General features: G+C 41.4%; 1 protein-coding gene across 1 annotated transcript in view; it reads left to right on the top strand.

Moving 5' to 3' along the window:
* The first annotated feature begins 6590 nt into the window (after positions 1–6590).
* Positions 6591–13538, top strand: part of kcnh8 (potassium voltage-gated channel, subfamily H (eag-related), member 8) — a 42152-nt gene continuing 35204 nt past the window's right edge. The window contains exon 1 of the mRNA XM_076075341.1: positions 6591–6804. Within this exon, the coding sequence (XP_075931456.1) occupies positions 6729–6804 (76 nt within the window). The 5' untranslated portion in view covers positions 6591–6728. The remainder of the gene's footprint in view (positions 6805–13538) is intronic.

Genomic DNA, 13538 nt, shown 5'->3' with positions numbered 1-13538 from the left:
TACTTTGGGGCATATATAACAATACATATAGTGTAGTATATTATAATAAAGTATAGTAGTATGCAGTATAGTGTTACACCTGCCCTACTACGGGGTATACTATACTGTCCTACTCTAATTCTAGGGCTATACTATGTTATACAAATACTATACTATAGTATAATGGCTACATATACATAATGATATAGTACTATTGTAAAGTATAGTTTCGTATAGACGAAATGGTAGAATATTGTAGCATCACATATACATATACATTTATATATATGCATATACACACACACTACCACTTTAGTATAGTATAGTATATGCGGTACAATATATTGTAGCTTGCATTATGCATTATTGTGTTAGTTGCCCATACTCTAATATTATATATTACACAGCATGGTAGTTCCTCACATACAACGTCTTCAGACAGCAAGCTTAAGTGATAAATAATTCTCAAAAATGATCATTTGGTCATTTGACATTAACCAATTTAAATCACACTGTAAAATATCTCAAAGTAGGACCACCAAAAAGCAACCCAACCTCGAAAACAGACATGAAAGGAAAAATGTCCATCACTGTACCTCAAAGTTCTGATACTTAGCCGAGAACACAGCTTGTCTTCTGTTCGCAGAAACTTTCAGCCAAGTATCAGCCGATCTCCCCGGCGCAGTCCACTGACGAGATGCACCTCTTGGCTTGGGATCCCTAAAATGGTGTCTGAAATCTCTGTAAAGGTATCACAAAGCAAAGGGGCGGCAGGTGTGCGTGAACTGTGTCTGTGAGAGACAGAAAGAGAGAGGAAGAGTCAGAGAGCCTTCACTCTGGCAGAGAAGATTCAAAGACTTGCCCCATGAAATGTTACACCGGTGTGATCACAGGTCTGCCTTCTCTACGGAGAGAACGGGCACATAGATGGGTGGATGTTGCGCAATCAGAGTGTATGTTTGCGGGGAGAGAGCATGCTCTACTACTTTTGACTAATTAAACAAAGTGAATTAGCTATCTCCCCAGCCAGAACGAGTCATGGCTGGTTACACATCATTCATCGTGACTAATTCAGAGAGAGAGATGTCACTCAGCTGGATGGAAATGTGTGTGTGTGTGTATGTGTGTGTGTGTATCACTCCAATGGCACCTCTGGGTATGATGGTGTATAAGTTCACTGTTTTGTGTGTGTGTGTGTGTGTGTGTGTGTGTGTGTGTGTGTTGAGGGATATGTACTACTGTTCAGTGTGTGCCTGTGCCTTTAAGTGTTGATATGTTCATATTTCTCTCTCTCTCAGCGCTCTACTATTTTATCACTGGCTCGATACGTCGTCAATGAGGCTGGCATGCTAAATGATAATTAAGACCATTACACGCTCACAGAGCATGCTACCAGTGCAGCACACGGCTCCTTCAATCGGAGCCTCATCTCAGGGGACACCCTACTACTCACACAGTCGTGTATCTCTCCAAATTAGGTTAGATTTTCATTCCACCTCATTCGCCATGGATGTGATGTGGTTATTATAAACTCATGATATGGTTAGTGAGCCTACTGCCATTAGCTGGGTGGAGGCATCATGTCGGCGCGTTAAAGGGGAAATAGATTGCCAACACTCAGTATTGCACATCTCTGTTTCTCTTGCTTGTGTTCTGAAGTATGTTTGAAGATGCACACAGACCCCGACTGCACAATCTGAAGTGTAATAGACAACACTCACAAATGCATGAATGTGTTTGTGCAGACCGACAGACTCAAACACCTTACATGAACACACGCATGATCAGTCACCTCTAAGTGTAGACAGCCATTTATCTCCTTGTGCAGTGGTGGAAAGTTATTATTAAGTACTGTACTTCAATACAATTTTGAGGTACTTGTATACTTGGGTATTTCCATTCTATGCTCATTCTTCCACTGCATTATATTTTAGAGAAAATATTGAACTTTTTACAACTCTATATTTATTTCAAAATAAATACAAATTGATTAATCATCTCACGCCCCCTTCAGATATATTCTGCGACCTTTTGAAGGGGGCCCCTCCCTAGGTTGGGAACCACTGGAATACAACTTCCATTTCAACCCGCTACAGGAGTAAAATTTTACTTTCACCTTGATGTATCAGCGACATTATTATTATGTCATATGCAATAATATACAGTAACAGTCACATGGCATATCTTCTTTTACTTTTGATACTTTAAGTGCATTTTATCTATGATTTTAATGGAAGACTTTTACTGGAGTGGAAGTAAAGGATCGGAGTACTTTATCCCCCACTGTCCTGTCATGCCACTAATCAGACTCTCCCTCACCCCAGAAACCTTTCTCTACAGACATATTATATAGCCATACAATAATCCTATCTGACATTGTGCCAGAACCAGGCTTGAAAGCAACTGTCTCTCCTCAGGTTTCTGCTGCCCTGGGGCGTGTCTCGGCTCCTCAGCCTGTTAATGTACCAGCACAGGTATCAAATATTGTCGGAGAAAAACATCGCCTCAGGTTAAGGTGGTTATGTTGTATGTATACAAATCAGAAAGTCTTTGACAAAAGAAGTTGACGTGTGAATGCAGGGACCTCCAGATTTCAGATGAGATTGTGAGCTCGGGGATCAGATGTGAGATGTGCACTCCTTACCAAGTAGATTGAAAAAGGGTATGGGTTTTGTTTTGTAGGGAGAAGGAAAATAAACGTCTTGAGCTTTTGTTTGGGATAAGGATGAGAAGACAGAATAAAGGACAAAAGATAGAAGGTGGAAGCATTGGGTTAGAAGACAGCGTGATAAGTCATGTGCCATTTTTACATTTGCTTGGATGGCTTGTGCAGTGTGGTTGGTAAGCGATGACTACATTGTGTGTGTGAATGTGGCTGTGTACATGCTGCACATACAATATGGACTATTAGCGCTGTCAAACTGAGTCAAATGAACTTATAGCTGTATCTTTAAACAGCCATGCCCACTTCCTGTATGGCACCCGAGGGCATCGTAAAAAACATTAAGTTAAAATGCCCGCACACTGTTGCCTTTGCAACTCGACAAGGGAGTCTTAAAGCATAAATGCATGACTGTATGCAGGCACAAGGCCAGATCTGATTAGAGTTTAACCAAGACTGCTAATAATGAAACCAATAAAAACAGAGAGACGGAGGAATGGAGTTCAGATCACAGCAGAGCAGCACGTCACTCTCACAAAACCAAAGTCATACAGCGTGCAGGGAAAAAATAACATTACAGTTCTTGTCATTATGCACGACAACTGAATATGTATTTAATAAATCTATCAGGTGTGAATGATGCTGATGAAAGTGTTTTATGTATATTTATTTTGTAGTTTAATGCAAGTTGTGTACGTTAAACCTCCTACTGTTTTTTATTGTGAAGCATGAAAAGTTTGCAACTGCATTTCATTGTGCAGCCCTGTGCTGTACAATAACAATACATTTAACTTGAACCTATGTCCACAATAAAAAAAATAAAAAAACTCTGGCGACTCCTAGTGGTTGTATAAAGAAATATATCTGACCAAGAAGACAGAATGAACGGCTGTGAGCAAAACAAAGACTGCAGCAAATTTCCCTGCAAATGTCTCATTTTCCAACAAACAAATATGGATGCAATCTGAATAATTTGGTGTATTTTGGTCCAAACACGTAATACTCCGCTCACAGGGGCTTTAATTGGGCAGAATCGCTCACAACTCAACGAAGCCCAATGATATCCTTATAGTGCTTTAAGTTTCCTTCATTCAAAACATGGCAGTTTCCAACTTTCCAACTTTCCCTTTTCTGGAAAGAGGGATCCATGCTTTTGTCTCATCCCGCTCTAACTCTGGAAGATGAGGACACATTACATTTGTGTGTGGATGTAAAAATACACATTGAGGTTGTAATGGTAGACTTAAGGATGTAGTGTAGTTTTGAGTTTGACTTTATCGTCTTTGCTCAAGTTCCCTTCTTATATTTTCACCTTTTCATTATATTTTTATACATTGTTTATTGTAAGGAAATTGTCTTTTTTTAAATTTAAATGATAGTGCTTTGGTTTATTGATGTTTTTAATTGCATTTGAGTCGTGGCTGTGTCGAAAAGGAACTTTGTGATTTTGTTTTTTAAAAGTGCTATAAAATAAATATGTTGATGCAGGTTTAATAAAGCTTCTGGTGAGGTAACACTGTGAGCAACAGTGACTCACTTTGACTCAACTGTCACTTCGCTACAAACGTAACTTTGACACACACACACACACACACACACACACACACACACACACACACTTTCGAGCGGTGATCAGGATTAAATGATGCATTAAGCACTTAATTACTCAGGTGAAGCATCACTGTGCGTTGGCTGTCTCTTCTAATTTTATTAGCCGACACATTTATGGAAGTCTATCTCTCGGTTTCACGCTGCCTCACCTCAGGGACATAACTCACATGTTTCTTTTCCTGTATCATGTATGTGTTTTGTATGAGTACATGTCGGCACATAGAGTGTGTGTGCTTGTTTGAAGCCACTGAGGTGATATATGATTCACAGCAGTCCGCCTTAGAGCACCTGATGACCTCACTTTGTCTAAATGACATAACAGCTGGAACATCTGCTTCACAGTTGTCGAGGATCTGAGTAGGAGGCACTACTCCTCTGACTTTTGGTGTTTAGTCCTATGCTGTGGCACTGATGGTAATGGGATTGGCCTAGATTCGAGTTTGGTTCTGTCTGATATGTTTGCCTGTGTGTGTGTGTGTGTGTGTGTGTGTGTGTGTGTGTGTGTGTGGATGTTCTCCAGGTTCGTTACTTGCTGGAGGTGTCTTTCACTTGCAACATGATGCGTGTAATTGAAAAACTTTGGGTGCAATCCCATTTGTGGATTTACGGACTGGAGTTTGCAAACTGATATTTTTTAAGTACTTGAGTTCATTTCAATATGATCTTCATTATTACATCAAAATTGCCCGTATGCCATTTTAGAGAGGCTTGCACATGACCTAATTTGGCGTCTTGCCATCTGTCAACATGTCAATAGCTCTGGTCCTTATGAACAAAATGAGCTATCAAGCGTTGTGGTAGCACCGTCTTGTGGTGATCCAACTAACCTTTGTGCGTCAAAATGTGGTTGTTTCCCACTTTCTTGGGGGAAGGATTTGTTGGTTATGAGGCTGTTTTAAGTGGATCAGTTTCTGTTAGCGTCACCCAAAAGCTCACAGATTTCACTTTCATTAATTGCATTGCTGATCTCTAATGAGCTGATTTGACACCTTCAGAATAAAATGGATTTTGTTAGAGCACTTTTCGAGCTGAACCATAAATGTGCATTTACATTTATATTCAAAAGATACTATATTTTGCTCTGGTGTAAAGCACAGATCCTCAGGTTTGTACATTTGACTCATTTACACCCCATTTTAACACATTTCTTGTAACTCTTACTAAGAACATGCATGTATGTATAATCTGCATTTCCAGGCTGTATGTGGATTAATGACATTAAAGTCACATGTGAAATACAGAAATGTGATGTAGTGGAGCTTGGCACTTTTCTGTCCACGTGAGGGCGCTATGGTGCAACAGATAGGTCTGCTGAACATTTCTCTGTTGATCATGGTATTTTGTCTCCCGCCATATTAGACATGCCTTTCATGCAGGTCGTTCCTTAATCTCACCTCTAGATGGCGCTAAAAACTCGCGTGTTACTATGGCCAGCTGTGCGCCTGCTGACGGGTAGCACTGTGTGCGCTTGGAGCGAGCAGCGTGGACAAGTTGACAGTCAACGCAACATGGGTAATTGAATGTGTACTCTGCAGTGTGTGCAAAAAAAAACCGTGTTTTGTTTCAGTTTAATTTATCAACAGCTGTGCAACTGCAGGCCCTGTGCATAATTGTTTTTGGTTTGGGGTGATGGGAGGACGAAATATTGTTTATACATGTCTCTTCCTCTCCCTCCCTTTCTGTTTGTTTGTCTCTTTTGCATAATGCCTGGACAACTATTTTTTTTCTTCCTACACATTTTCTGCAGGAAAAAAGAGCACCGGTATTACAGACCGACTGACTCATTTCCTGAATTCACTTTCTATAGAGTGCACTGTTTCGTGAAACAGGGTCAGAGGCAACAATGATTTATACATAAAAGCAATGCTCCACGTGCATTGTTTTAAATGGGATTTCCATCGATCGAGCAATTAGTTGGCTATTGTTCTATTGAGTAATTGCACAATCATAATTCCACAACTTACTTCATTAATGCGGTGATTTTAACAAGTCTGACTTCTGCAAGAAGCTATAAAATAACATAGACAAATAAATGTAAATAAAAGTTTGTGACTTGTGATTTCACCGTGTCTCCACACTGAGAGACTCCCACGCTTGATCACGGCTGTTGTTGAGAGTGATTGATGTCTCCCACCATTGCTCGCTGTGGACAGATGATCATTGAATCCAACGGCATAATAATGGCATCGCTGACAGAGAGTCCCACTCTCTCACGGTCGGCCCTGGCTTCTACCTGAACTGCACCTGTGGGCTTCATCTTCTCTTGTCAATTACACACGCAACAAAAGCACCAGACACGCGGGTGCGCGCATCGCGTGCACTCTCCGCCGACTGGGGATCGCATTGTACCGAGTTTATAGGAGAGCTCCTTGTCCATATAGGCTCCGCGGCTTAAATGGGATCAACTCACACATTTGGACGACTTGCACCGTCTCTTCAGTAACTTTGATGGGGACTTCGATATCAAGCAGGGAAAATGCCTGTGATGAAGGGATTATTAGCGCCGCAGAACACGTTTCTGGACACTATAGCCACACGGTTTGATGGCACTCGTAAGTTTGATTTTCTTTTTTTCTTTTAAACACCCGAATCTTTTTTGCAGGTATAGCGTTTGGTTTAAGTTTTCAGCTGACTTGTATCCTCTGGTGTGTAAGCGGACTGCAGCACATTTCCTGGAGACCCTTGAGCAGATTAAAAGCCTGCAAACATCTAAGAAAGATCTCGATTTGTTGTACTTGTTGTAAATGGTCTAGACAGCAGGGCACCAGATATCTCAGGCCCGTTTCCTTTTTTTTTCTTTTTTTTTGCTGAGACAGACTTTAACTTCACGGTTACTCAAAATCGTTTCATGTCTCAGGAGCAGACAGAGAGGTGAGCCGGAGACGCACAACAATAAGCAGGCTGAGTCTGTCGCTATCCGCGGTGCTGAAAGCTGTAAAGCTCAGCACCACAGACAGCGACAGAGGGTTAACTGGGCGCTCCCGCTGGCTCCAAGCCAAACACCACACATTTCACAACTTGCTCATAAGTTGCAGCCTGTGTCATATATTTGATGCACATATTTGTGAACACCACCGAAATAAATCCAACTTTTCCGAGTTTTTTTTCACCCCCTTTATTATCTCTGCTCTTTGGCCCGACAAGTCCTGCGGCGAGTACAGTCTTCCTCCCGTCGGTCTGAAACCAGCATTTATCAAAATGAATTGGTCGGCGGCGGCATTACAGCTAGTCTTCCCCCTGGGCCGAGGCAGAGAGGCTGAGGCATTTCTGAACGAGAACTTTTGTGTGAACTCTGCCCTTTTTTATCTTAGTGGACTTTGTTTCTTCATAATGATCATTCTCTTTTTCTCTTGGAGGATTCTTAGAAATCAGCAATGTTTCACAGCTGACGTGTGCTTCAGGTTTAGTGAAGCTGAGCTGCCCTGCTCTCATTCTCCAGGCCTATACCTCTCTCCACGCTCAGTTTGAATTCATGTTCAGGCTTTTAAGGGTTACATCTTAATTAGGTAGCTTGCACCTCCTTGGTCATGCATTTTCTTCAATCGTTTGCTTGGTTTAGAGAACCTGAAACCAATGAATTTTTGGCAATTGATTATCAATTTAGCTGCCAGCTAATCGATCAACGCACTAATATCTGCAGCTTCATGTATTGGTGTAGTGCGTCTAATTAGAGGTGGGGGGTCAGTAAAGTAATATTGTATGGAAACTATTTGTATGTTGTCTTTTTGTCAAAAACACACACCAACAGTAAGTTTTATGCCATTATTGGTGTTTTAAATTTGCATAAAAAAAGCCACTACAACCTCTTTAAACCCACTTATGTCTGTGTAATACTAATACTTTCCACTTATTTTTTAAATCCTAATCACAGACATCAGGGCTAATAATACATCCTGCATTTATAGTGGCTCATTCCAACCCAAACCCACCACCTGACCCCACTCATACCCTTCTTTTTGGGACATTCTCCATTTTGTCTGGTACGTTACCACTCAGAAAGGCACTATAATAACCACAGACATCCACCCTTATTCCAGTACCCATATATGCAGGTTGAGCACCACTGTATGAGTAAGAGCAGGCTATGTGTCGAGTGGCAACAAACATTTGGCTACCTGAGCAGTAGCTCTGTTCTAACACAAGGGAATAGGAGTGGTACTGTACAGCACAAATGGGTTGTCCTTGAGCTGCGAGGTAGAGGAAATTAACGTTGGATTCCAACTGCAAGATAGGGGAAGACTGGAGGCAGCGAAGCCCGACTGGACAAATTGGTTCTGATGGCCTGGCCAGGAGCAAATAAAAGGGATACGCTGGGTTCACTGCTATGTGATCCCCTTTGACGTCATCCAAAGCCCGGGCAGGCAGGACGGACCTGGAAACACTGTGTGATAAATGGATGAGAGTGAAAGTCAGCAAGTCTTTGACTTGATTTGTATTCATAGAAAAGTATTTTTGTTTACATTTAAAGGTGGCCTTTCAAATGGATTAAATGTTTTCAGTGCTTACAAAGAGAGAGGTATCCATGTTCACACCCAGGTTTATCTAAATAAATCAAGGTGTCCAAAGCATAGTGGTTACAGAGCCGATTAGTGGAAACTTTCAGGATAAATTAAATGTAAATAACTCAGATGTGAGACCTAAAATGGCTTTGAATCATTTTCTTAATATTTCAACAGCCTCCCACAGCTGACTTTGGCCAAGTTGCTGTTTATTTTGAACAAAGTCATCTCACAATTCATTTCATGACTTTTCAAAAGACCAACAGTGTGTGTGTGTCACTGTGTTTTTTCGACTTATCGGTTCGACAGACACAAACACCTTTGATCACTGTGTGAGGATCGGTGTGTCCCTGTTTGCCCGTAGTGTAACTGAAATAACAGAATCTGTCTGTGGCTCTGCACTGCGCTGACTGCGTGAGAGTGATGTGACACCTTCTGTCATCACTACAACAGTGTGCCATCCAGGTGATGAATCCTACCACCTGTCCGTCACTGGAGCAGCTCATTACAATCACACACATTGTCCCTTAGCCCATAGTATAGTCATTTGAAGCGTGTGTACATGTAGGGCTGCAAATAACAAATGTTTTCATCAGTGATTATTTAATAATAATACGATCTTCCAAAGCTCAAGTCCACTTATTCAAATTGTTGTTATGTCAAGTATGGAATATAAATGTACAGTAAATATCTTCAGTACCTTTCTAATTGGCCTTCTGTATAGGTGACAAAATAACCAGTGGTGGAAGAAGTACTCAGATATTTTACTTAAGTAAAAGTAAAAATAACATGTTAAAGTCCTGAATTCAAAACGTTACTTAAGTAGTTATCAGCAAAACGTATCAAAAGTATTATGCAGAATGTCTCTTTGACAGAGCTACTGTATATTCTTATAGAATATTATATTATTGTTTTTATCAATAATCATTACATTCAAGAGCATTTTAACGTTGTAGTCCATCAATGTGGAGCCAAATTGAGATACTTTGTATACTACTGGGTAGATTAGTAGTATAGTACTGCACCATACCATAGAAGCATATCATGTGTTTTTATATGTAAAAAGTAACACACACAAAGTGGCACATTACTATAGTGGATAAAATATAAAATAGAATGGTATTAATAAAGTACAAGCACGTCAAAACTGTACTTCAGTACAATACTTGAATAAATGTACTTAGTTACATTCCAGCACTGCTCATCACTGAAGTGCACTTAAAATGGATCCATGCGTTTATATGGGCAGCGAACTGTCACTTAACACCTCTAAACTGAAGTCACTATGATCCTGTTACCAGTTCAGAATACTTGCTGACTTGCCATGTGTCCACCAATGACGGCCTCCGTTGGCAGTATTGGGATGTCCTTATGCCAAATTAAGCAAGTTTGGTGGTAGAGTTGTAGCAGAGGGCTGTGCAAAGCCTCCCAGTGTCTGCTGTGTGCTCCCCATCCTCCACCATTCTTCCAGATTGTTATTTTCTAGTTCTCAACACACACTAGTTCCACCTCCATTAGGCAGATAATTACTGTCACAATCACTGATGCCAAGACTTACAATAGCTGTGTGTTAAGTCGGTATGTATGTGAATGAAAGAGAGAGAGAGAGAGAGAGAGAGAGAGATGCATGTGTATATGTAAAGAAAGGCAAAGATTTGTCACAGAACTTTGTGTGTGTGTTTAACTGTGTGTGTGCGTGTGTGTGTGTGTGTGTGTGTGTGTGTGTGTGTGTGCGTGTGTGTGTGTGTGTGCATGTGCCGGTGAGTGTTTAAAAACTTATCTGAGCATCGCACACAACAGAAAGAATCGTGACTTTCACAAGCTGCTGTCTCAGAGAAGACAGAGAATATATTGTTGTTGTCCTTATGGATCAGTCTCACCAGAAAACTTCATGACCTGGAGGAAGACCCAGGGAGCTAATTACTGCGTATGAAAGACCACAGACCAAATGCTGACGCACATATGCTTCCCTGAGGTTTGTTAAAACAGATAAGCTGGATTCTTTGTTGGGAACTGCCAGGATTACATATGTCACAGTATCAGAAACATCAGCAACTCCTTAATGCCCGTAATAGACGCTTAGCACATTGTTATTTAACAATCTGACTATGCCAACTTGTGAAAAGGCAGGTCTGATGTTGTCCTCAGCTTGAGAAAAGAAAAGAATGGACGAAGTAATGAATGCAGTTATGAGACTGTGAGGGAGTAATCAATCATCATTGACGGTAGTGCTGCAGGGTGCAGAGGGGCTCTCGCTTACTGCCAGTGGATTGGCACCGCTGTTCCCATTTTCTCCAAAGCCCACTTAATATCGAGACTGTTTTATTTCAGGTAAAAATAAGCAGAAAGGATGAAGCTGTGCTGTATCCTGGTGAATGTAGAATACAGAGGAACCCTTTGTACGAATTCATATATCAAAGTACAGCCCTGGTGCCCGGGTACACCAGAAAGTAGTACAGGGAAGTATATTCATGTGTCCTCTTGAAATAAGGTGCTGGAAGCTGGTTGACGTAGAAATCCTGCTAGCCACAGCTAAAATACTTCACCAAGCTAACTGGCTACCAATCTGCAAGCTGGCTAGCTCACACATTAACCGGACAAAACGTCAACACTGCTTATTCGAAAGATATGCAGTATTTGTACCATGAATTATAATTTATTCTATGAATTGTAATTATTATATTATTAAGCCTGCATTAACTGTTTTTTTTTCAACCACGAGGGAGAAGTGCAACAAGCTGTCAATCTAATATTGACATGTCATGTTGTGTTTTTATCATATCAACTTGTTAGCAAATGGTTGTCTGTTGACACATGAAGCAGACACTGCACTCATTTGAGGCAGTGATGCAGATGTTTAGCTAAATGTTTCACCAAATAGTTGTTTTCGTTGCTGAAAATAGCTGCCTGCTGCTGCAGTGTTTGCACTTAAACAACAACTACTTGCATGTTTTAACTTGTATTAATCAGAACAAGGTTTCCTACAACGTCATCATTTACATGTCCCGTTAAAAGTAACAAGACTAACTCACTCACTCTAGACCCACGTAGCTAGAGGCGTTAAGTGTGGAAAATGTCAATTTGTGTTTTGAATTAATAGCGACCCCGCAGAATCCACTGGCTTTGCTTTGACAAAGTATTTTATTAAGAGAATACAGCCATCATCATCATCAGAACAGACACGTCGAAAGGTCTCTAAACTTGGTTATTACTCTGCACTTAAAGGTGCAGAGTACCTCGTCTGTAACACCAAACTACTGGGACTTCTGTACGAGTGTCTCCTCGTTACCGTGGACGTTCTGCCTTGTTAAACCGCCTAATTAGCGAGACTCCGCTCCTAATCGACGTCTCTAATGGCCTGTCCAACACGATCGACAGACAGGGTTTCGCCGCTAGAAGTCTTGGCCATCTTCAGACTCAATTCATTTTTTTTAAATGACAGGATTGGGTCTTGTGAGAAACAGAGAAGGAGGAACTTTGAGAATGACAAAGAGAGGTGAAAAATATACTGACAAAGAGAGGTGGATTAAAAAAAAAGCTGGGAGACAGGCTTGCAAATTACAGGAATGTACTGGTGTAATGTTTCAATTGGTGAGAGCCTCGGGGGACTGTGTGATAAAACGCCACAGAAGTGATTAAGGCTGTGGATTTGTCTAATGATTTTCTCTCTTCAGTGTGTGAGAGGATTACCGCTGAATGGCTGAATGTGTCCCATTACTGCATCTGAGTGCAAATTCACAAATCTGTGTATTCTCCGACATCAACACAAATAAATTGATACCTACAATTTGTTTACAGGGACTTTGGTGTGCTACATTACTCGAGACACTTTACAGTTGTAACCTTGGTTGCTATGGTGTGTGTCAGCGGTTACTATGGCAACTCTAGAGGGACTTTTTTTTTTTCTGTGGTCATGTGACGGCTCTTGTAGCGGCTCCCGAGAGGCTGCCGTGAATTCTGGCAAAGAGGTGAGGAGGTCCCTCCATCCATCTCTCCACTTCCCTGCCAATTTTCACCACACTCCATCTCCATCTTTCATCATTCCACTTCTCAGGGCTCCATCTCACTAACTTTCAACTTCTCACATCGCCACATCACCCTGCGTCTCCTTCCCCACTCTCATCTGTCTCAGTCTCTTCTTCTCTTCCCCAAACCTGCCCCCCCCCATCATTCACTTACTCACCTGGATTGTAATCCATTTTCCCTGCTGTGTCTCTCTCTCTCTCTCTCTCTCTCTCTCTCTCTCTCTCTCTCTCTCTCTCTCTCTACCTCTCTCTCTCTTTCTACGTCTTCGTTGCTTCAATATGCTTGCTCACCCATCAATTGCTGTGCTGTAAATAGCTCAGTGGTTACTTTGGGGCCGTCTGGGAGCTGGTGAATGTGCATGTGGAGCATTTGTGAGTGTGTTTAAAACCCACAAATCTGGGACAAAGCGGTGTGTGTACAAGGTAACAAACACTCACCTCTGCCCCACTATTCCATCTGTGTAGGAGAGTGTAGTGAAGGAATGTACCTGATGGTGCAATTTCTGCCTGAGATTTTCCTCTGACCCACCTAGTTACTGTAGAACTGACCTGCTGAGAAAGTAAACTCCAACAACTCCTCTAAACCACATTGTCATGGTTTTTTGTGTGTTTTGTCATCGGGCGCTCCCTGTTGTTGGGATAAAAGAGTCAGACTTGGGGCACAGTGGTGCTTTGAGTAAAATGGTAGAATAAATCGGCGGCGTGTTTTTCGTGCGTCAATATATTTCCTTGAACTGTTGTTGAGTATTTTGACACAAAAGC

This window comes from Anarhichas minor, unplaced genomic scaffold (genome assembly GCF_050575085.1).
Source record: "Anarhichas minor isolate MPS153535 unplaced genomic scaffold, ASM5057508v1 ptg000051l, whole genome shotgun sequence".
Lineage (NCBI taxonomy): Eukaryota > Metazoa > Chordata > Actinopteri > Perciformes > Anarhichadidae > Anarhichas > Anarhichas minor.
The sequence above is the reverse complement of the archived record's forward strand: the minus strand, read 5'-3'. Positions and strand labels throughout refer to the sequence as shown.